Source organism: Centroberyx gerrardi, chromosome 3 (genome assembly GCF_048128805.1).
Source record: "Centroberyx gerrardi isolate f3 chromosome 3, fCenGer3.hap1.cur.20231027, whole genome shotgun sequence".
In the NCBI taxonomy this organism is placed as follows: Eukaryota; Metazoa; Chordata; class Actinopteri; order Beryciformes; family Berycidae; genus Centroberyx; species Centroberyx gerrardi.
The window spans coordinates 20,399,353-20,421,992 of record NC_135999.1 but is presented as its reverse complement, the minus strand read 5'-3'; the positions used below and the strand labels follow the sequence as shown (position 1 = coordinate 20,421,992).

The window sequence follows — 22,640 nt, the reverse complement described above, 5'->3', positions numbered from 1 at the left end:
GTTATTGCTTGGATGAGGACATTCATTGCTGAATAATTAGTTTCACATCCTATAGCCTACCCTTTCACATTTTTATTTACTTATTTTCCCAATACATTGCACATAACTGAACACAATTCAGCAGAGAATATTGGGTAATAGAAATGATAAAATGTTCAAATTACCATTTTCCAAACGCGCAAAACATCTCTGGTTAGGGTTACACCAAGTAGGCCTATCTGTTATGTGTAGATGGATGATGTTATGTGTGTATGTGGATAACTTAGTTTACCCACCTTTTCATTTGTGAAATTGAAATTACACCCACCGTCTTAAACTGATATAAATCTAAGTTAGGCTATATAGATCAACTTTGATAATCTTTTCGTTGTTGTTCACCTAATGATGATAACAAGTTCATCCTCGTCGGTTACCCTATATTTAACACTACATCACTGGTTCTCTCTCTCTCTCTCTCTCTCTCTCTCCCATTATGTCAAATTGTAGGGACGGGCGCGGTAATTTATGTTTGGCAGGTGCACATACAGACCGGACAGCGCCCTCTATCGGCCTGCAGGGGTCCAGCCCCCCCTGTTGCCTCTGATGTCTGGGTGTCTGGGTACAGTAACGGGACAAGAGGTTCAGCTATCAGTCACAGTCAGGCGGCTGGCTATCAATTGAAATGGGGAAACAATAACGCCCGGTCGTTTAGCCTACATAATAATTCAATTACATTTCTCCACTGTGGGAATTCTCGCATCACTTAAACCTCAGACGCAGTTTGTTTTGGCATCGGATATAGCCTAGTGATTGTCTATTCCTAATTAGACAATACCGGCTTTTTGTTCCCGTTTGCCATGGCGATTGCCCACGTAGCCACCGAATATGTTTTCTCCGACTTTTTATTGAAGGATCCGACAGAGTCCAAGTACAAAGGACTGCGCCTGGAACTGGCAGTAGACAAAATAGTCACATTTCTAGCGGTTGGTCTCCCTTTGTTTCTCATCTCCCTCGCGTTTGCCCAAGAGGTGTCAGTTGGTGAGTTGAATTTAAGCATCTTAAAATGTAACATGTATACCTGTTGAGACTAAAAAGCAATTATATTTCATCATGCAGTAAAAATAGCCAATTAAGTGTCGACTAAACGGTGAACCTGACGGAGCCTATCGTTTTATGACCTAGCGCGCTTTTCTTTGTCCGTCCCTCCTCAGTGTGACTCACGTTTGTTTGAATTAAAAGCACACACTGATGTAATGCATGTAGAAGTTGGATGACAGTAACGCATGTAGGTGGGAATTACACTCTATATTGCCAGAGAAAGAGGTGGGAATACAGTTAAAGAGGAGGTGTGTGAGCTGAGACTCCACCCTTCTGTGTTTCACTGGCACTGACTCTGATAGTGATACTGATACTGTAGGCTACATAATCAACGCCCAGATAGAGAGGCGGACTGCTGAGGAGAACTGTGACCCTCCCCCCTCCTATATAACCAAGCTGTTATATGAGGCTGATAGGTGGATAGACTGTAAGGTAAACAGGTGTCATAGAGTTGGGGGTGCTGCTAAGGAGGAGGGTGGCCCACCCAAAAAGAGGGGAGACTACAACCTGCACATACCTTTACTTCCCTCCTGGATGCACATGCGTTGCTCACATTTTGACATTTGTTTAAAAGTGTTTTGCCTCTCTCCTCCTTATTATGTTAGTATGAAGATGTCTTTGTCACTGTAAAGAGAAAATACAGCTCCATCATCAATGCACCAAATCCATGTAATCCTCTTAGCCCATGCCATAGTCTGTTGTTGTTACCACCTGTCAGCGCCCCCACATCCTCACAGGATGCCTGCATTATGGGATTGCAAACCTTGAGAAAACTGCTCTCTTGCTGCCAAGATGTGTGATATATTACTAGGGACACCTACTTTTTCATACAATACACTGATGATGTGAAACCAGTCACAAAGGAGGAGATGTAGATAAAGAAAAGCAGACAAGTTAGAGAAGGATTTTTAAGCTTTGAGACAACTGAGATGTGGATTGTGCAAAACGAGCTATAACTCAATACCAGGAAGATGTTCCTAATATTTTCTACATTCAGTGTATGAGGTAAGAGAGTTTAGACTTAAGTGCAGCAGCAAGAAGTAATGAATTAATAATGGATGTTTTTGAAAAATATTTTACTATAATAGTAGTTAAGTTGAGCATTCCTGTGACCTCGTTCCCACTCTGAAAAACAGCCAATATAAACTTGACCCAATAAGGATTAAGCAATATAAAACTGTAAGTTAAACAAATTCTGATATTAATATTGGAGAAGTCCTGGTCATTTGTCTTCACTGCCTCCTTAAAAAGCCAGTATTTAAATATCCCAGTGCTCTCCAGCAGGGCAAGACTGTAAACACAGTATTATATCTGCTGGTGGGAATCCTGAATTCTTGAGAGGGAAGCAAACCTTTTGTTTTTATGCAGTTTATCAGTAAAGCAAAAAATCAACACTATGAGATCTTAGACAAGAAAAAGTGATTGGATAAAAATATCTGTTCCATATGTGATGTAAATATAACTGCAATCAAATCAATCAATCAAGTTAAACATTTCATGTTGGTACAACGTTTTCGCTTTTGCATGCACAACCAAACTTGATTGACTTTATATTGATGCAAGCAGATCTAAACTTTTTGAAATTTGCTCTACCGATACATATCAATAAACCCTTTTCACACTTCTGTGTCCACAGTGACGGTCGACATCATAAATGGGAAAATACAGAAAAATGATAATGCCAATGTAGAAAAATTCTGTAGTGAGGATATATTCTACTGTAATTTTACCATGACACTCCCTGTTGCCTCAATACTACTGAGTCCATCGTTTGATTCATTGGGTCATCTATGAATTACACATGCCAGATTGCTGTTCCCACTGTACAGCCACCATAATGGAGTAGGGGAGGGTATAATTATTGACACAATGTGTGCTGAAAACAGCCCACCAACAAATTAGGTCATGAGGGACAGTCTGGGAATGCTGGCACTTGTTGTACTGTTTACTGGATTGTTTCTATTCTCTGAATCACCACAAAGCCTCTCAGCTCTATGTGATTTCTTCAATTTCCTCACCAGGTACCCAGATCAGCTGTTTTGCTCCCACTAACTTCTCCTGGCGACAGGCAGCTTATGTAGACTCCTTCTGTTGGGCAGCAGTGCAGCAACAAGCTGAGAGTTCCCCACTATGGCTACACAAGGTACAGGCTCATTAATGCTGTGTGTGTGTGTGTGCGTGTGTGTGTGTGTGTGTGTGTGTTGGGGTGGTGGTGGGGCTAGAGCTGTTTGAATCTTGAAGAGGATTAATGACTTTCAATAGAGCATGGCCGGGCCAAATAAATTCTGTGTCAACTGAAAAAACCCCAAAACAGTTTAATTTGGTATTTACTTAAGTTAAAAGGCCTAAATTTAAAGGCCTAATCATATTAAAATGTCCAAATATAAGGCATTGAAAAGTCTTGGGAAATACTGCTTTTTCCAGTTTGATTCAATGATAAGTTGCAGGCTGCCATTACAGATACATGGTCACATTGGCGTAACAATAATCTTTTGTGCTGGGTATGTCCAGGAGGCTCTTAATTTTCTGATCTTTCATCATTTTGCAGGTTACAAAAATGGCTAAAAATCACTGAATACAAACTATGACTAATACCATACCAACATTTCCAGGGGCTCCATCCCATGAGACAGGCTTGAAAATAACTACACACTTATCTCATGGCTATGAGAAAAATGCTAAAAGGTGTATTTTATCTCAAGATAGCGAAGATGTGCCTGAGGACACGCAGGGGTTAATTGAACACCTGTCTACAAAATGACTGACATTTCTTCTCTCAATCTTTTCTCTTCCTTTCTTTGATTTCCTCAGTTCTTCCCATATATCCTGCTCTTACTGGCCATCCTCATGTACATCCCCGCCCTGTTCTGGCGTTTCACAGCAGCTCCGCACCTGTCCTCCGACCTCAACTTCATCATGGAGGAGCTGGACCGCTTCTATAATCGTGCCATCAAACTGGCCAAGAACCTGGCATCCTTAGATAGCAAGGATGCATGTGAGGACAAGCAGTGGTAAGTACCATTTTGTCGCCTAAGACCATTGAGCAACACAGTCTGACAGAATTCAAACAAATTCTGAAACACAAATTACACAAATAGTGTGAAGATTACATTTTTGCACCACGAAAGGATTATGTGACAATAGCATGAATTGGACACACCATTTCTCAAGTGTTCGTCATGTGAAAAGGCTAGCTAACAGTTGAGTTTAGGCAAGTAGAACAGCTTTGGTTAAGCTTAGGGTTAAGGTTAGGCAACTGAAGCAATTTGGGTAAGGTTAGGGTAAAGTTTTGGTCATCGTTAAATAAGAAATTAGCTGAAAATGAAAAATGATTAAACTTTAAAGGCAAACGTATGTGCATCCATCACACCGACCTCCAGATCCTTATTTTCCACCACGCTATTTCAATATCAAACTACTGCCTGTTTTCTAGTCATGTCTCCTCCATGTAATCCTTTCATGGTGCACGTTAATTGCATTTTAAGACATCAAGCTCACTTCACATAATTTCATGAGACTGGGCTGCCATTGGGGGATTGGATAGGCATGAAAGCACATTAGTGTATCACTATCATGTGTGTTGTTCTCCAGCGGTGCGCTGGACCTGACTGAGGGCTGCTTTAAGTATCCTCTGGTAGAGCAATACCTGAAGACCAAGCGCTTCTCTCGCTGCCTGGTGGTGAAGTACCTGGTGTGCCGGGGCCTAACTCTGCTCACCCTGCTGCTGGCCTGCCTCTACCTGGGCTACTACATCCGACTGGCCTCCCTCACCGACGAGTTCCCCTGCGACATGCGGACGGGGCTGCTGAAGAACGACAGCGCGGTGCCGTCCGCTGTACAGTGTAAGCTGGTGGCGGTGGGTGTCTTCAGGCTGCTCAGCTACATCAACCTGGTGGTGTACGTGCTGCTGGTTCCCCTGGTGCTGTACGCCGCCCTGGGACCGGCGCGCCAGAGTTCAGGCTTCCTCCGACCTTATGAGATGCTACCAGGCTTCGGTGCTTTGGGTCTGGTCACGCCCTTCTACAACGACCTCAGTATCTACCTGCTGTTCCTGGAGGAGAACCTGAGCGAACTCAAATCGTTCAAGTGTCTGCAGGTGGGTCACAGCTCATAAAATGTGTCAGCCATGTTTGCAATCACAATTATACTCACCGGCCACTTTGTTACACCTGCTGGTTAACACAAATAGCATCCTCTTCCAAACAGCGAATCATGTGGCTGCAACTCAATATATAAAGCATGCAGACATGGTGAAGTGATTTAGTTTTTTGTTCAACCAAACATTAGAATGGGAAAGATGCGCGATCTAAGCGACTTTGACCGTGGTCTAATTATAGGTGCCAGACGTGGCGGTTCAGCATCTCAGAAACAGCTGCCCTCCTGGGATTTTCACACACTACAGTCTCTAGAGTTTACAGAGAATGGTGTGATAAACAAGAAACATCCAGTGAGCGGCATTTCTGTGGCTGAAAACACCTTGTGAGAGAATGAAAGAGGTCAGAGGAGAATGGGCAGACTTGTTCAAGCTAACAGAAGCTAACATGTTCAGATAAGAGCTCTTTACAACAGTGGTGTGCAGAAGGGCATCTCACAACACACAAGTTGTTGGCCCTTATGATAAATGGGCTATAGCAACAGATGACCAGCCGGTACTAGACAGGTGTAATAATAATAAAGTGGCCGGTGAGTGTATATAATAGCAGTGTTTTTGCTCAGAAAAAGAAGAAAAAGCATCATGTCCCATTGACAGTATCTCTAATTTAGGTGCTTGAGTTGTTGCAAGAGGCTGGCGATGAGGGATTTGACACCATGTGCCTGCTGCGGACGCTGGGTCAGGTGAAGACGGATGTGGTGGACAGTAAGAAGCCTCGCCCAGACAAGAACAGCAAAGAAACTAATAAACCCCAGGAGTAATTTCTTTGAGAGCTAAGAGGTAAGGAAGAGGATTCAGTCTCACAGAGGAGGCCGCTTTGTCCAAGTGAAATTGGCAGCAGTATGCATGCCAACCTCTTGCTGTAATTTGCTGATGTTGTGGAGGATTTAACCTTCAAAAATGTTTTATTTTTCCTCAGATCTCTCTACTTTGTTACTGAATGACTGACTTGAAGATAAGGACAAGCCCCATTTTTTTTTTTTTATATATACAGTATTTGTGAATACAGTGCGACTCCAAGGAAAAGAAACTGTCTTAGATTCAAGGTGATCTGCTGCTGACCAATAGTTTGTATTCTTTTTCTGAAAGGAAAGTCCTATGTTACTCTTTTTCTCTATGGTATTTGTTATTGTTCTCAGGATCACTGAAATGCCTTCCAATCATAATTTACAATGTAAGCCATTTTCCTAGGGCTCAAAGCTGTGTACATTCATTTGCTACACAGCTGCCCATGCCTATCCTTAGCCTCTTTATGATAGAAAAGTTTGTTGGTGTCAATTTTCGCCCATGGACGCTCTGGAGAAGTTTCTGAAGATTGGACTCAGATGTATTTACAGTCGGTGTAGAGGTATGACGAGGGTGTAGTGACAGATGAAAGCTCGCCCATGCTAAGGAAGCTTAAAATAAACATTAAGGGAAAGAATTTCATATATTTTAAGAACCACTGGAGTAGCTTTGTCTAGACAGTAGCAGTTGACCTGTAAAGCATGTGTTTATTTGTGTGTAAATGTATTGTTAACAGTTGGCTGTAGATGTGCATGTTGTATGAAAGTAAGCCAACACTTAGGTTTTCCAACTTGATGGTAACTCTTGAGTTTTAGATTCAATTAATATCCCTTAGGGTAATGAAATATAAATTATAGTCAGAAGTAAGTTGCTATGATATTGCATTAATATACAATATCATGGGGGTCAGTATCACATTATAACTGTATGATGGATGTTTTTCTCCATCCTTAATGGCCATAATGTCATTCTTCTCATGAAACATACTGAATTCAGGAATTTTTCAGATTAGATTACTGGTAGAAAACATAGTAATGGTACAGCTCCAGTGACAAAAGGTACAACTCTGTTCCTTGTTTTCTCAAAGCGTTCTAGCGCTGATTCTGTGAGGCTTTCTGCAAAAGTTGGGAGGGTTGGAAACCCTAGAAAGTCCTGCAGAGTTTTATGTCCCTACAATGATGCTGCAATTGCTCTGTGCTGCATGTACATTCTTAATAAATGCAATAATTTCCTTTTTTTTTTTTTAAACCCAGAACTAATATTTAAATGAATACAAAGTAAATGAGTCAGTTATTTATTTGTTTAATTATTTGTTTGTCTGTGTATTCATTCCCATGTCCATTCATTCCTTCATTTCACTTGTGGTCATTATGGTAGTTGCCTTTTTAGTAGTACACAGTAAAGGCATCACCGTGACTCTGTTTATTTGATACAGCTGCACATATATTCGACAATATACAAAGTTATTCCCAGTAGTTCCCAGTTCTATCATTAATTGGTATTTTATCGTTTTCAAAATTCTCTATCTATACTGTATAATATATGAATTTCTTTGCAAATTTGAAAATCTAGTTCTGGTTAATTTAAGCACAGCACAAAGGGTAAACAATAACTTGGTAACAATAAATTGGTCAATTGGAATAATAACTAATAATTCAGTAAGATTGGATACTCAGGAATTCAAACAGATGCTAGTAAATGGCCAGACTAAAATGCATAGCCCCACAGTGAGTAGTATAAATCAATAAATCAATCAGTGAGGATATTAGGATAAAACATGATAGATAGATAAATAGATAGATAGATAGATAATCAGAAACGTTAAGTGACTAATGATTTATTACACAGTTATTACACAAGTAATGCACTTTTAAACCTCAGCTGGAACACTCCTCAGAAAAAGTGACCTTTCTAGTTTCTTTGAAAAAAATAAAAAAAAACGTCAGGGAGGATAGGTTCAGTCTTGGTTCAACCATATGCACAGTGGGGTTTTAGAATATCTCTCTGAGTTCAACCAAGGAGGCAACAGGCCACTGTTTTTTCTTCATGTTGCAGCAGCCAGGAACACAGGCGTAAGGAGGCGTGGACTTTGGTTTATTCAACAACATGATTGGATAATCCGTCCGCGTCAACATCTCTATTCACCAATGGCGTTCGGGAATTGAAGCTCCGTTTATATTTGGTTGATGAGATGAGCACTGAAAGCGACCTAACCTAACAGTTCGTGTAAGTTAGAAAATAGGAGAACCTAGCCCGACTTCAACATTACTCTAACCTCTCGAGATTTTAAGGAGTAATTTGCATGCAGGTGAGTTTCTCTAGTTTCTGCTTTTTCATGTCATTTGGAAACCCTAAATCGTAACGTTAGCTAGCTTGCCAACGTTAGCTTATCAAAAGAACAAGCGTTAGCTTAGCTCGAAATCATGGCTTGCCTACATTGTTGTTAGCTTAGCTAAAGAAGTGGCGTCAGTTTAACTAGCATTAGCTTTTACTTTACTTGGATTAACCAGCAAGAAATAGACACATTATTGTAGTTAACATTCCTCTCAACAGTGAAGTATAATGGCATAGGTATGATGCATAGTGGTGTTGACTAACGTTTGTTAACAGTTGTGTGGTTGGGGTGAGGTGGTGAGGATGACGGTGCTCTCATGATAAATAATAACGTTTTGAGTTCTATAATATTTTAGGTCTCTCACCCCCATCGTCTTGACTCAGAGCAGCAGACATGGTAGAGCCAGGGCCGCACACGTTTGCGTCCCTAGAAGAGGAACTTGGTTTCTGGAAGGAGCAGGCAGAGAGACACCAGCAAAGGTAACATTACAAAGCAGGTGGATTTTATTGGTTAGAACCATAGAACCCCCTTACAGAATAGACCCAAGATTCATTTACTACATTTCTGCTGTTTCTTCAATAGCTACATCTAAAAACAATTATGTATTATGTATATATTTTACAAGGCTTGATTACACTTGTGAGTTAATTTGGTGGAGTTTAACGTGGATTTGCCACTAGGGCTGAGGAGGCTCAGGAGGAGCTGCAGGAGTTCCAGCAGATGAGTCGGGACTATGAGGCAGAGCTGGAAACGGAGCTGAAGCATTGTGAGGCTCGCAACAAAGAGCTGCTGTCAGACAACAGCCGACTCCGCATGGAATTGGAAAGCATCAAGGTAGAGCACCTTGACCGTAAATAGGCCTAGGACTCTGCAGAACTGGACACAGCTCTGGTGCTCCAAATAATGACATGAAATAGATTTTATCTTCCTACACACACACAAACACAGAACTGTTAGGCAACCCACATTCACCACATCATTGCCAGTACCGCTAGGAACTCTCTGCCCAGCTATAAAGCAGCTGACTGCTATTTTTGCTCAGTAGTCCACGGGGAAGGAACATTAATGGAAGGAGTGAATACAGGATTGTGCTAAAAACCCGTAATTGCTCAAGGACGGTTAGGGACAGGGAGGTAGAGACAGAACACTGAAAAGGATACTTGTCTTGGTAAATGTCTACAAGACACACACAGACCCTCTTTATAAACTGATGGGGAAAAATAAAAAGCTGGCATCTGCATCCAGTAATCTGCCATGACACTGCAAATCTGGGATTGCCAATTAATTTAATGACTCTGTGCCATTTGCTTTGTGTCTGCAGGAGAAGTTTGAGGCACAGCATTCTGAGGCTTTCAGGCAGATCTCAAGCCTGGAGGGAGATCTGGCTCAGACCACAGCAGTCAGAGACCACCTGCAGAAATACATCAGAGAGCTAGAGCAGTCCAATGATGACCTGGAGAGGGCAAAGAGGTCAGTGTCTGAACACATAAATCAATTTTAGTGGTTTGCGTAGTACTTATTCGGCATGTGGCTAACTTTGACCTTGATACACACTAAAACACACTAACCCAGACTCTCAATTTTCTACCAGGGCTACCATCATGTCTCTGGAGGACTTTGAGCAGAGGATGAACCATGTCATTGAGCGGAATGCCTTTCTGGAGAGTGAGCTGGATGAGAAAGAGAACTTGCTTGAGTCTGTTCAGAGGCTGAAGGACGAAGCCAGAGGTACACACACACACACACACACGCACTGAGACTTCTTAAGTTTACAAAAATTGCTGATTGTGACCATTCTAGACTCCAGAAGCCGGTGATTATGCCTGACTCTGTGAATTTTGATAGCTGGCTTAATTCAACAAATCCTGGGCCTATTGATTTGATATATAGTTGCATTCTATATAGGTATATTGCCTAACACTGTTATACAGACTTAAATAATTTAATCAATAAGTGATATATATACCATGAATAGGGATATGCTTCTTGAAACATATTGCACTGGAATTTGTCAGGTATGCAAAGTGAGTTGCATGGTTGTATCTGTGCTCTCTGTTTGAGGCAGACCTTCGGCAGGAGCTGGCTGTACAGCAGAAGGAGAGACGGCCGTCCAGCAGCCTGGGCAAAGACACAGATCGAACAGAGCTCCCACGCCCGTCAGCTGGGAACCCCTCCCTCCCTGCCACGCCCTCTAAACCTATCAGCTCGTTTGCCACACCCCCCGCATCCAGCATCCGCCGAGGTGAATAAAAGACTTCCTTGACTACTGTGACGACTACTATTGTGCAATATCATGCTTTTATTGTGTTTTTTGTGTTTTAAAAAAGCACTATTATTTGGCTGCTGGTATTGGATGCAGTTACTCATAACACATTACCCCAAACTAATGCAAATAATACTTGAATCCCAATAATTCAGTGGACCCATCTGAACTTTTATAAACAATCTGTAATTAGTAGATAGAGAATCAGATTATTTACGGAGATAGCAAACATTTTATGGCAGCATGTGAGGGAAGCATTTCAGCTTCCATTTAAACAAGATGCTTGCCTACCTCAATTTGTTTCAGGAAAAATTGTGTTATTCAGGTTCACACATCTTTCCTACCATGTGAATGATACAACAACTTCATCTAAATCACCCCTATGTTAGACTGAGATAAAAATGGCAAAACAGTTTATTGTTTTGGGGCTGCACAACACTAAATGTAAGTCTATGATGCTATAAAAATCAGCTAATTAATTGTTATCTGCTATTCTATTTTGTTTGTAAATGTTCGTCTTGGTCTTCAAAAATTAATCAGTACATCTGCTTGTAATTGTGCTGTTTCAGGTGATGGCCTAACAGGGACTCCCCTCACTACGTCGGCTAGAATATCTGCACTCAACATCGTAGGGGAGCTGCTGAGAAAAGTTGGAGTAAGAGATTTAAATAAGAGATTTAAATATATACTACAGCACGTACGAACTGTATTGTTGATGAATGTTATTATAATCACAACTTTGGATTTTGCATATATGACCTGATTGATGACTATTTTATGCTATCTCTGCCAGAATCTGGAGTCCAAGTTGGCGTCGTGTCGAGACTTTGTGTACGACACATCCACCAACAGACCGGCACTTCCAGCTGGTCCTGGTACTCCCTCAGGTTTAGAAGGAGGTCCTGAGGTCCAGGCCAGCAGCATGAGCCCTCCTCCTCAGTACGACAGGTGAGGACAACAACAGCTGTATAATCTAAATTCTTATCATATAAGTTCTTAGTTTAGTTTATTTGCATATTAAAAAAACAAGTTAAAGTAGGCAATCCTAGTCTAGCCGGACTGCGAATGCAGCCTGTGGGGAACGTTGTCTGTCAGGAAGTGAAACATTTGACTCATGATTTTCTGTCCATAAATGGTACTGGTCCCTCTTTTCATGTTGGTTCCAGAAGATTTTTCCTCCGTATTGAAAGTCAGTGAGACGTAGAGCAACATTGTCAGGCTCTTGGGGAACGCCCTGCCCTAAAACAGCTGCTGAGGCATAAAATTTGGCATAAAAAATGGATTGGAGGGCTCTGAATCTACACACATAGTAGACTAAGTGCAATTAATTTCAATAGGATTAATTACTTGTCCTTACCTACAGTGACAGCAGTGTTTCCAGTGGAATCCAGTAGTAAACACGGGCAATATGCCAGTCTTTGCACTGCACCCATGTTAAATCTCTATTGTGTTGAGCAGATTGACACATCTCCAATTAAAAAGTGTTACTGTTTATAAATACTGTTGCAAACACATGCAAGTTTGGAGTAATAAGCAGTGTTCATTAAAATTGACTAAATGTTTAAAAAAAACAAGCATAATGATCTGATCTCTGTCCACTGATTGAATGCTTGGAATGTGCTTTTTATGCACGGACTGTCTCCTCTCTTGCCTTACTTCCAGACTCATACACACTCATACACAGCCTCATCTCATACACAAGTTGGTTGAATTTTTAAGGGATCATCAAAAGAGATGGCACTATCAGTGCAAACAAAGGGTGCCAAGAAATCATTTAAATGTACTGAGTTTAACTGACGCCTTGTGCATCCAGCATTTCCACATGGATAGGGCTTGGGTCATTGAGGTATGGCATCTTTTTTGTTAAGTTCTTGAATGATGGATTGGCATAGTCAGAGTAGTGGACAGTGGACAACTCTCCCATGTTACTCTAGGTAACCCTTTTTTTTTTTTTGTGTGTTTTTCAATCTTTGCGTGCCATCATCGTCTTAAATAAACGTGAACTAAAGGTTGCACAGAATCTAAAGTCAATTCCTCAGCTGAAGGACATGAAAATGAGAAAAGTCCATGGCCCGAGTTTCCACCATATCAGTGGGATGGACAAAGAAGCCAAGGATTTTCAATAAACCTTTATGCAAGCAAAGGCATGCCCAAAATCCTCAGTTCACATGTGGAATAGTTCAAGTCTGAACAGGAATAGCTCAAATGTGTGGATCTCAATCTGCACAAAGATCTGAATCAGGCCCATATTACATGGCTAGATATTTAAGTTCATGAAAATATTCCTTAGATGTATCTAAGAAAGATTAAAATCATTGAATGTATATTTTAATTTTTGGGGTCTGTACGAGCCAAAGAATATTGAGAATGAGTAGCATTGGGACTTCTTTGTGTACGTTTTGCTCATGAGTGCGTGTGCTACATCTTGTCTTGCAGTTTGGTGAAGCGGCTAGAGTTTGGGCCGGCACCTCCAAGAGGGGTAACCCAGGGCGCCCAGTCTCCACAGGGAGGAGTCAAGATCCTGCTATGAGAGAAGAAAGCGAGCCACCCCCTGCCCTACATACCTGCCCCCCCCCCCCCTCCTTACTAGACTACAGCAGTGGGACTTTGAACTGAGCTGTCTTCCCTTCTCACCACATGCCCTGCTGAACTATTTGAAGGAGAAAGCCACTTCCCCTGCTCCGTGCTCCACATAATCAGTGCATAGACTCCTGCTGCCTCTGACTAGTATCATATCATTTGATGCTATACTACAACTTTATCAATGTGTAACATCAAGGACTTTTCGACCGCACTGCACACTCTCCTTTCTCTCCTAACCTTTACCCTGCGGTGAGTAGCATCCCAAAAAATCCCTTCTATGTCTACTAATTTATCTTCAGTGATAGATCAAGCAGGATAGGGCTGTTGAGGGTCTAAACCTTATTGCGCACAGAAAACAGATGTAGGGTAGTTAGAGCACAATTGTCCATAGATCATGATGTAAGTATCCAAATAAAAGCCAGTTATAATCCATTATAGGCACTGGAACTGACACTGGTTTTGAGACCAAGAACCTGGGGCCTCATTTATAAAAATTCTCTAATGTACAAATTTTGTGCTTATGACCAAGTTCAAACCAAAGTTGTGGTTCATGAAAAGCTGCTCTGATATAAGAGTAATGGTTGATTTTTTTTTTTTTCGTCCAACTTTTGTGATATCAAAACCTAAACTATTTGTCAACAATTTGAATACTAAGAAATGTTGTAAAATTGTAAGCATTCTTTCTGACATGATTTCTGGCAAGGCTAAAATCTATACAAGTATACTATTTATTGTGCAAAGACAGCAAGTTGAAACAAAGAATTCAGTTAGCAGGCATTGAGCAAGAAAAAGGATGTAATTTTTAACACATCTGTGTGCCGTCTTTGGGACAACGCACATTTGTTACGTTTCAGCACAACATATGTTAATGATAATACATTTTATCACAGCATATGTAGTTATTAGCCTAACATATCTTATGTTTAAAAGTATCACAAATGTACAGTATGTTGTCCAAAGAAGACACACAGATGTGTTAAAATGACACATTGTTTTTAAGAGTGCAGGGATGGGAAACCATGTGCCATGGAGGGCAGAGCGTCTGCAGGTTTTCATTCCAACCAAACACTACACCAGCCGATTTCAGTGATTAGTTCCTCCTCTCTGGTTGAAGGTGTGCTAATCAGTGAAATCAGATGCTGTAGTCTTTGTTTGGAATGAAAACCTGCAGACTCTTGGCCCTCTATGGCACATGGTTGCCCATCCCTGACATAAACACTATGGACACTGGACTAATCGAGTATTTAGCAACACTTGCATCAGTTAACGCTTTACCAGTCACAAAGACCATGTGAACATGGACCCAGACACCAAAGTTTTGAAAAATTATGTTTACTGCTGAATCCTGAAGTCATTGAATGGTGAAATACACTGTACCGCACATACAAACTTAAATCAAGTAATCTGTCATAAACTTAAGGGCCCAATGCCTATTTGAAGGAGCTTTTCCTTGACATTAATAGATGCTAGTTCAAAGTCAAACAACATTTTTCTAAATGAGGCCCCAGAATCAATATTACCCTGCCTCCACTACTATAAAGAAATTCTAGGGGAAAACTGGATTCGAGCATATGCCAGGAATTGGCATTAGCATTTTAGCCATTGCTGCCTTCATCAATGTTAATTACCTCCTCAATCTCCAGGCCTTGCTTTGCTGTAATTCCATAACGGACCTGGGTCAATTACTTAATGAAATAATCAATCTATCCTTGATTCTGCCAGGCATGTAGAAACAAGGGAATCTTCTTTCAGGCTAGCATAAGCAATCTCCCTCCGTATGATTTCAGATTCTGTTTGACCCAGGTTCTTCTCTCATTGCCTCCCTGTCGTTGCACAGACTTACTTCAGCAGACCATCATGGTTTTAGTCTCTGATAGGCAAGGCTTATGAATGTGAACATTTGGGATAAGGCAAGCTTTTTGCCTTGGAGAAAGGGTATTCATTTTTCATGCTGCAGAGTTGTGATCTAGTTTGATTTACTAAGAACTTTGATACTATGACTACTTTTTAGTTGTTGAGTATGGAAGTTAGATTGGTGCATGTGCACTACTGAATGTATAGTAATAGGTTTCTGATTGGTGTGGGTCTTTGCTGAGACCTTTTCCACCATCAATGTTATAGTGGAGGAGACATGAAAAGAAATGATATAATAGCAATAATAGATTTTAACAGAGGTCAAAGATAAGCACAGTTCATAGTATATTTCTGTAGGTATATAGGGCCTATATTGTAATACCACTTGTCCTGCCTTTTAGTATGAGATGAGATGTTATGAATGGGGAATCATCTTGAGAACGATTCACATTTTTAACTGTAGAACTATGCTTATCCCTGAAGTGTTTCTGCTTAACCTCAAGTTCTCACCACTGCCCCCCAGAGGCTCCATAAGCAAACCTTACAGTACGAATCTAAATATCAACTAACACAGCAGTTACCAGAGTATCCTGCAATGTTCTACTAAGCAGCTTGTGTGTAGGAATTAAGTGGCGGGTTATAAATTTGAAAAAAATGGAGGACCTGCTTCTCTTTCCTGCTGCACTTCTCATGAGCTACTGTACTTGTAACCCATGACCACTGTGTATTCAGGTGTTGTATGTAACACCTCTGCAACTACTTCTGTGTTTGGACTTAAAACTGTATGTGCCTGAGGTACTGTACCTATCTTTTATCCTGTTGGTTTGCAGTCAATTTTGTATTGAACTTAGCAGATAAAAATAATGTTCTGTTGTTACTATACAGTGTGAACAAACATTAAAAGGAAAAAAAATCATAACCTTTTTTTTTTCAGTCTTTATTTCTTGTGCAGGTGGTTCAACAGTTAGCCTAATAGATACAAATGGTGTCATGTAAACATCAATTGATTACATACAAGAGTAGAATGAGAGTATACATTGGTTTAGGGTGACCAGGGTCTTTTTAAACAAATGTAAATCTGGACATGGAAACAATAGAAAATGGATGTGCCTTGGGAGTGCTGCACAGTACCAAATACTGACTAGCTCATGATTAATTGTATTGTTAAGATAAACCCTAAAGCCCATCCGACCACACATTTCAGTCAGTACTGCATTTGAGTATAGGTAATTTTAAAAATCTGGTCACAAGAAAGGTGCAAATAATATAAAAACGGTGACTTTTAAAAAAGTTGAACAGCTTGTATTTTTCTCATTGCTGTCTTAATTCGACAGGTTTATAAATATTATTAATCATAAGCACTGTATGGTGGTTTTCACTGTCTGAACCATTGACAAAACTGAGCAGTTGCTCCACACTCTTAATGCTGCAACTCTTCAATAATGTGTATTAATTAGTATTTTAAAAGCCTTATATTTGGACTACACACATTTGTAGCTGAGTACACTCGATAATGGTACAAACAGCAGCACTGACTGGAAGCAGTTTGGGTGTAGAAATCTCTTTCTACAAATCCAATCTGATAAACCACGTCAGTGCTGTTCTGAAACGCTAACAGCAGTCACAGGCGACAGGACGAGAGTCACTGATAATAGAAATAGATCTATAGATTTACATAATGTCTCTGCTTAAGGTTCTAAAGTGACTTATTGTGGAGATACCTGGCTTTGCTGACAGTGGTAGAAGGCATATAATTAGACGCACCTATTTGTGGGTACAAAACCTTGCATAAGGAAGTATCGGTCATTCAGTGCAGTACAAAACAGTGTAAAAAAAAAAGAACAGCAAATCACACATCATCAGAGGCACCAAAACAGCGGACCTAGTTGATATTCTGAAGTCCTTTTGATTCTTATGTGTCGAGGAAAAGGTGCTCTGAAACAGAAGATAGATCGGTACACTACTGGAATTGGAAGAAGTATATATTTTGAAGTGATACGGAAGAACTAGATAGCATATCAGGTTTTGAAGTTATTCTCTGCTTAAGCGGCAGATCCGCCCCGGTAGGTAATACTGAAATCTGGTTGTTTTGACGTCTGGTTTCCCTCCCCTTTACTCCGCGGACTTGGTTCCGTTGAAGTCGCCCTGGGTGTCCGCCTCCTCCTCTGAGGCGTCATCGACCACCCCCCTCCGGCCGCCGCCGCCTCCTCCTCCCATACGCCGAGGTGCGCTGCTGAAGGAGGGCTCATTTCCACGCCTAAAATGCCACAGAGACACACACAAGACACACAGACGCAGAGGCACAAATACAAACACAAAAAACATACCGCCACAGTGAGAAGAGTGGTTGCGTAACAAGTTTTCGAGTCTGTGAAGTTTTGCTTGAAAACCACTCGAGTGATTCACACGAGTGACAATCTGTGAAATACAGGATGTAGAGGTTGTGCTATTGTTACAGGTTAAGCACGCCAGTTATCTTTCTAACTCATTTGACTCCTGGCCCAGGAAAATGAGTTTGGTTTATGGCAGCTAAACCAAGCACAGAGAAAAATATGGTCACCAGTTGGAAATTGCTGTAATGTAAGCGCATTAGTGCCGTTTTTCCTCTCTACCTAACGTTTTCTTCAAACAAATTCACTGGCAGCGATGAACCATATTTCCCTCTGTTAGGCTTAGGAAAATGATAGAATCAAGAGAGTGCATGGGGGATTGAAAAGTCATGGGAAGTTATTAAGCGATGGAGATGGGTAACTAGGCGCAGAGGTACCTGCTGCGTTACTCCTTGGGTTCAGGGTTGCCTCTGTAATAGAGATGGACATGGTTGTTTCGCTTGTGCTCAGAATGCCTGGTTACACTAAATTAATTGTAAACTAAATAACCACAGTCTTCATGCTTCTGTTTGCTTACAAACATTTGAAGAGTGCTACAGTGGATGGGTGCTCTTTAACACTCCTAGGTGAGCACAGTGATCCCAACACTTTGATTTGTGTGAAAAGATGTATACATGGTAAAATATCCATATTTAACACATGCACATATGTACCTAGAAGATAACACACAATATAGCCAATGCTTTGTAACATATAGTGACTGTTTACCATTGCACTATTTTTCTAAAGATTGCATAGTAAGTGTTTGTGCCCTTTTGTAGTGCATGTGACAGTGCATTTCACTGGAATAAAGGGTGGAGGAAAGAGAAATGGAAAAACACACTCCTCTAGCCTGAGATAATAGATAGATAGATTGATAGAGAGATGAAGAGAGAGAGAGAGAGACTCTTTGACCCTTTGTTTTACCTGAGTTTGCTCTTGAGCGAGTTGACCTCGCGGCTCATGGCGTCGTTGGCCTCGGTGGCTTCATCCAGCTCCCGCTGCAGCTTCCTGCGGGCGGCTGTGGCGCGTTGGGACTCTTCCTCCGACTCCTCCAGCTGCCGCTTCAGCTGCTTCATGCGAGCGGTGGACTTGTCCGCCTAAGGACAGTGGGAATATACAGTACATGCATAGTAATCTCTCGATGTTTCATGTACTTTGTACCATGATGGCATCATGCAGGCCATTAAAATAGTCTTCATTAAAATCATTACTATTGTCTACTTCTGTAGCACGTCCGTTACATATAAAATGTAATACAAAATGATTTAGATGTACACAGCATGTACTTTAATGTGTGTGCGCACATACAACTGAATGCCTGGGACTGAGAAGTGTGTCTGTTTTTGTACATACATACTGTATAAGCTCATGCATGTGTATGTTTATGCGTGGGTGAGTTTACTGAACATACCTGGTCCTTGTACTGCTCTGCCTGTTTCCTCTCGTCTTCCACCTGCATCATCAGGTCCTTTACCTTCTTGTCCTTCTGACGCATGCCCTTGGCGCTTGCCTGCTTCTCCCTGAATGAAGACAGGCAAGGAGTTCAATGTGAGATTTAGGATGAATGTAGAATTGATGTCATTTTTAAATGACATCAAATGGTGAAAAATGGATACGAACACTATAATAAACTACTATCTTTCTTAACTGAGCTATGAATATTTATGTATGTCTAGGAAAAAAAATGTTTTTTGTATTGATTTTGATGATACAATTGATAATTTTGTCATTACTAGAGTCCATATAGCAATGTCTTGCCATCACAGTCCTGTTTTGGGACTCCTCCCCCATGAATATAACGTCGTAAAAGCATTTAAGAGACCATTTTCACTTTCTAGCCAGTTCTAGCCAATCATTTATTAATTTATTAGATATATATTTAATATTCATTCACTAGACAACAGCTGTGTGAAAAGATGTTCAAATGTCAATAGAATATGATGGAAGGAAAGGCTAGACTAGACCTAAAAAAGGTAAAAAAAAAAAAAAAAGATGTATTTCAGTGTTAAGGCTGAGGATTACCTAATTAATTTCAATTTTACACAGCCCATATCTTTACAAAATATGGCAAATGTCTATATGAATAACACTGGAATTGTTCTGAATGTGTCCATGGCCCTGACCTGTTCTCCTGCTCCAGCTGCTCCTCCAGCTGTGCCACCTTGGCTTCCAGGGCGGTGATGGAGGACTTGAACTTGGACTTGACCTGGTTCTCCATCTCTTGCAGCTTGGCCTTCAAGTCCTTGTTCTGGCGCTCCATCTGCTGCCGAGCGCTCTCGTTCTTCTGGGAGGTGCTGCGCTCCGTCTGCAGCTCGTTGTTCAGCTGGTCCACCTGTGGAGGGGAAGCGTGGTGTGAAGGGGGGATGAAGGGAGGTGTGAGGGGAGATGTTGTCAATATTCAGTCAGTTATGTTTTGCACTTGTGCTTTGGATGATCTTCGTGTGCCAATGAATTTCTTGAATTGAAGGTAATGTATATGAGACCATGTTAAATAATTGCTGTTGTTTTAAAGGTGTGGATAAGTCAAACACTGATAAATATTCTCATTGAGACCTTTGCACTTTGTCAAGTCATATCAAATGTATTTATATAACTCTTAATCACAGTTACAGTCTCAAAGGGCTTCTCAACGCCCATATTTTACAACAACAAATAAAAAACCACACCCCCCAATCTTAGTTCTAGACTTTGTGAAACCTGATAGCTCTCAAGCAGCTGCTACAGTCTCATTACCTGTTGTGTGCTCTTCCTCAGCCTGTCGTTCAGGATCTCCATGTTGCTCTGCTCCTCCTCCAGCTCCTCCTCTAGCTGGGAGATCTTAGCTTCCAGACGACGCTTCTCATCTGCCAAGGCTGACCTGCACACAAGGAGTGCAGTAGAAATCAAACACAATCATCATTTGTCATCTGCATTCATTTCACTGTTGAGGCAATGCAGTAACTGCACTGTAATGAATAGAGTGAAAATCTCCACCCACTTTCCAGAGGAATTGCTGGCCAGTTCATCAGACAGCTCGTCTCTTTCGGCCTCTGCCTGCTTCCGTCCCCTCTCAGCGGCAGCCAGTTCCTAAGAACACATTAGAAATGCATTTGTTATCTCAGGCTAGGTTTCTGCTTTTTTTTTTTTTTTACAGTGATCTACAGTGTTACCTCCTGTAGCTGCATGAGCTCAGCCTCCAGACTCTTGGCCTTCCTCTCGCTCTCCTTTGCAGTAGACAGCACCTCCTCCCTGGCAGAGCGGGCATCTTCCAGCTCCCTCTGGTAGTCCTTCATCTGGGCCTGGTGGGAGGGAGAGAGAGAGAGGGAGAGAGAGAGAGAGAGAGACAGAGAGAGAGACAGAGACAAGGCAGAGAATCACAATCCAATTTATTCACCAAGTACATTTACTTATGCCAGAAATTTGACCTGATGGATGGTGCAGTATATCATTGCATAAACACAAAAAAGAACAAAATGCAAAAGTAAACATGTACATCTAAAACAAATTACAATAAAAATAGAGAAAAAGTTAGACTGTACAATATTTAGATGAATAAAATAGTAAAGACACATGATCAGATTAGTCATAAGGCATCTACAATTCGGCATACAGTGAACTGAATAACAAAGTGTTATTTTGTTTTTTAGTGTTTTTTAGCTAGGCATTTAGAAAGGATATTCTGTATATCTTTGTGCTGCATCTGCCACTGTATTTATTCCATCACTACAGTTCGGTCCCTCTCACCTGCAGCTTGCGGAGCTGCTTGATGGCTTCATCTCGTCCCTTATTGGCCGTCTCGATCTGTCCCTCTAGATCTTTCATGTCTGTCTCCAACTTCTTCTTGGCTGCTGCCGCTCCGGCCCTCTGCTTACGTTCGTCCTCCAACTCTGTCTCCAACTCGCGAACCTGCGGTTAATGTTCATATTCAATTAGATTCTTGATACAGCTGGTGCAACATTCTGCAATGGACGAATCAGATCATATACTTTTGTGAAGAAGACAAGATTTTTTTGTGCCTTAACGTGAAAAAGTTAATTCTCTACCTGCTTGACGAGCTGTCTCTTCTTCTCCTCTCCCATCTCGTCGCGGCCCTGCAGGTCCCTCTCGAACTGGGCCTTGAGGGCCTGCATGTTGACCTCCAGGCGCAGCTTGGCATCCTCAGCCGCCTGCAGCTCGTCCTCCAGCTCCTCCAGCTGGGTCTTCATCTCCTCCACCTGCGCCTCCAGGCCTCGTTTGGACTTCTCCAGCTCGTGGACCTGGGAACGGGTGGGGGTGGTGGGGTGAAGATGATTAGACGATGGTTACTAGTTTAACCAAGGATGGAAACACTTAAACCAAACTTGCCATCCTGGACAAATTTTCAAGATCAAGATGGGATTTTCACAGGTTTCCCTCAGGATGTGCGGTGTTGATGCTAAGATAAAGAGAGGTCCAGAGAGCTGAGGCATATTGATGAATTTGGGTGCTATGTTTTAATAAAAAATCAAGTACTTTCAAGGCCATCCATTAATTTTCAAAAACTTTTAAGGCCTTGTTTTATTTTTTTCTCAAAGCCACAAACTTTCAAGGCTTTTCAAGGCCTAGAAACCCTGTGTCTAAAATGGTTTCATTGACCTTTTGGATAAAATGACAGAAGAGATGTTGAAACACTCACACTCTTTCCCACGTCGTCCTTGGAGCTGACCAGGTCTTCCATCTCCGTCCTCAGCGCCTTGTTGGCTCTCTCCAGCTCCTCCCTGGAATCCTGGGCCTCCTCCAGCGCCCTCGCCAGGGACAGAGCCTTGGTCTCCTTCTCTCTGGCCTCGGCCTCGGCACGGTCTCTCTCATCTGCGTATTTACTGGAGATACTCTTCTCCTCCGCCAGCATCTGGAGGAGAGACAGGACAGAGGACCATGGATCAATGATTTCCGTTGCAATTAAAGAGTTCTATCCCAAAATGTTATACATCTGTTTTTGAATTACCATCTTTAAAATCCTAAAATAGGATTTTAAAATTATATTTATAGGATCCAGTATGTAGAAGTGTTATCACTGTAAACTAGACTTTTCCCATTATCCTTTAAAAAGTACCATAATTTGTTTTAATGTGATAAAAATCATTTTGTAAGAGTGGGTGTCACTTATTTTCAAATGGTAGATATCTCACTGTGTAATGATTCTCTTCCATTTATTTTTGTTAGATTTTTTTCTGTAGTGATATGTTATTCTAATAGTAAAAGTCTTAAAGTTATCTTAAG

The 22,640-nt window shown here is 41.3% G+C and overlaps 3 protein-coding genes across 5 annotated transcripts in view; 2 read left to right on the top strand and 1 right to left on the bottom strand.

Annotated features, from left to right (window-relative positions):
• The first annotated feature begins 836 nt into the window (after positions 1-836).
• LOC139923212 (pannexin-1-like) lies at positions 837-5,991 on the top strand. The gene is made up of 5 exons (XM_071913938.2): positions 837-1,017; positions 3,099-3,220; positions 3,889-4,088; positions 4,669-5,173; positions 5,842-5,991. The coding sequence occupies exons 1-5, from the start codon at positions 837-839 to the stop codon at positions 5,989-5,991; spliced, it is 1,158 nt and encodes a 385-aa protein (XP_071770039.2).
• A 2,214-nt stretch (positions 5,992-8,205) lies between these two features.
• LOC139923199 (nuclear distribution protein nudE homolog 1-like) lies at positions 8,206-13,764 on the top strand. Its single transcript, XM_071913922.2, has 9 exons — positions 8,206-8,324; positions 8,707-8,830; positions 9,032-9,185; positions 9,673-9,821; positions 9,943-10,079; positions 10,417-10,593; positions 11,184-11,269; positions 11,408-11,562; positions 13,051-13,764. Exons 2-9 carry the CDS (start codon positions 8,745-8,747, stop codon positions 13,142-13,144), a joined length of 1,038 nt encoding a protein of 345 aa, XP_071770023.1. The 5' UTR covers positions 8,206-8,324; positions 8,707-8,744; the 3' UTR covers positions 13,145-13,764.
• Positions 13,765-15,977: 2,213 nt separating this feature from the next.
• Positions 15,978-22,640, bottom strand: part of myh11a (myosin, heavy chain 11a, smooth muscle) — a 35,722-nt gene continuing 29,059 nt past the window's right edge. For 2 of the 3 annotated variants that reach the window (XM_071913927.2, XM_078282569.1), the window contains exons 32-41: positions 22,057-22,269; positions 21,446-21,658; positions 21,147-21,308; positions 20,573-20,701; positions 20,401-20,489; positions 20,157-20,280; positions 19,547-19,755; positions 18,835-18,943; positions 18,348-18,520; positions 15,978-17,308 (exon numbers count right to left, since the gene is read on the bottom strand). In XM_071913927.2, coding sequence (XP_071770028.1) covers positions 17,164-17,308; positions 18,348-18,520; positions 18,835-18,943; positions 19,547-19,755; positions 20,157-20,280; positions 20,401-20,489; positions 20,573-20,701; positions 21,147-21,308; positions 21,446-21,658; positions 22,057-22,269 — 1,566 coding nt within the window. In that variant the 3' untranslated portion in view covers positions 15,978-17,163. Of the gene's footprint in view, positions 17,309-17,818; positions 17,852-18,347; positions 18,521-18,834; positions 18,944-19,546; positions 19,756-20,156; positions 20,281-20,400; positions 20,490-20,572; positions 20,702-21,146; positions 21,309-21,445; positions 21,659-22,056; positions 22,270-22,640 lie in introns of all 3 variants that reach the window. The other variant, XM_078282570.1, reaches the window with a different exon arrangement.

What these genes read in the sequence shown, in the direction of transcription:
- LOC139923212 (XM_071913938.2), top strand. Translation starts at nt 837, where the DNA reads ATGGCGATTGCCCACGTAGCCACCGAATATGTTTTCTCCGACTTTTTA. An exon ending in TGCCCAAGAGGTGTCAGTTG is followed by an intron (nt 1,018 to 3,098) that starts GTGAGTTGAATT and finishes TTTCCTCACCAG; the next exon opens with GTACCCAGATCAGCTGTTTT. An exon ending in CCCCACTATGGCTACACAAG is followed by an intron (nt 3,221 to 3,888) that starts GTACAGGCTCAT and finishes TGATTTCCTCAG; the next exon opens with TTCTTCCCATATATCCTGCT.
- LOC139923199 (XM_071913922.2), top strand. Translation starts at nt 8,745, where the DNA reads ATGGTAGAGCCAGGGCCGCACACGTTTGCGTCCCTAGAAGAGGAACTT. An exon ending in CGCATCCAGCATCCGCCGAG is followed by an intron (nt 10,594 to 11,183) that starts GTGAATAAAAGA and finishes GTGCTGTTTCAG; the next exon opens with GTGATGGCCTAACAGGGACT. An exon ending in CCTCCTCCTCAGTACGACAG is followed by an intron (nt 11,563 to 13,050) that starts GTGAGGACAACA and finishes CTTGTCTTGCAG; the next exon opens with TTTGGTGAAGCGGCTAGAGT.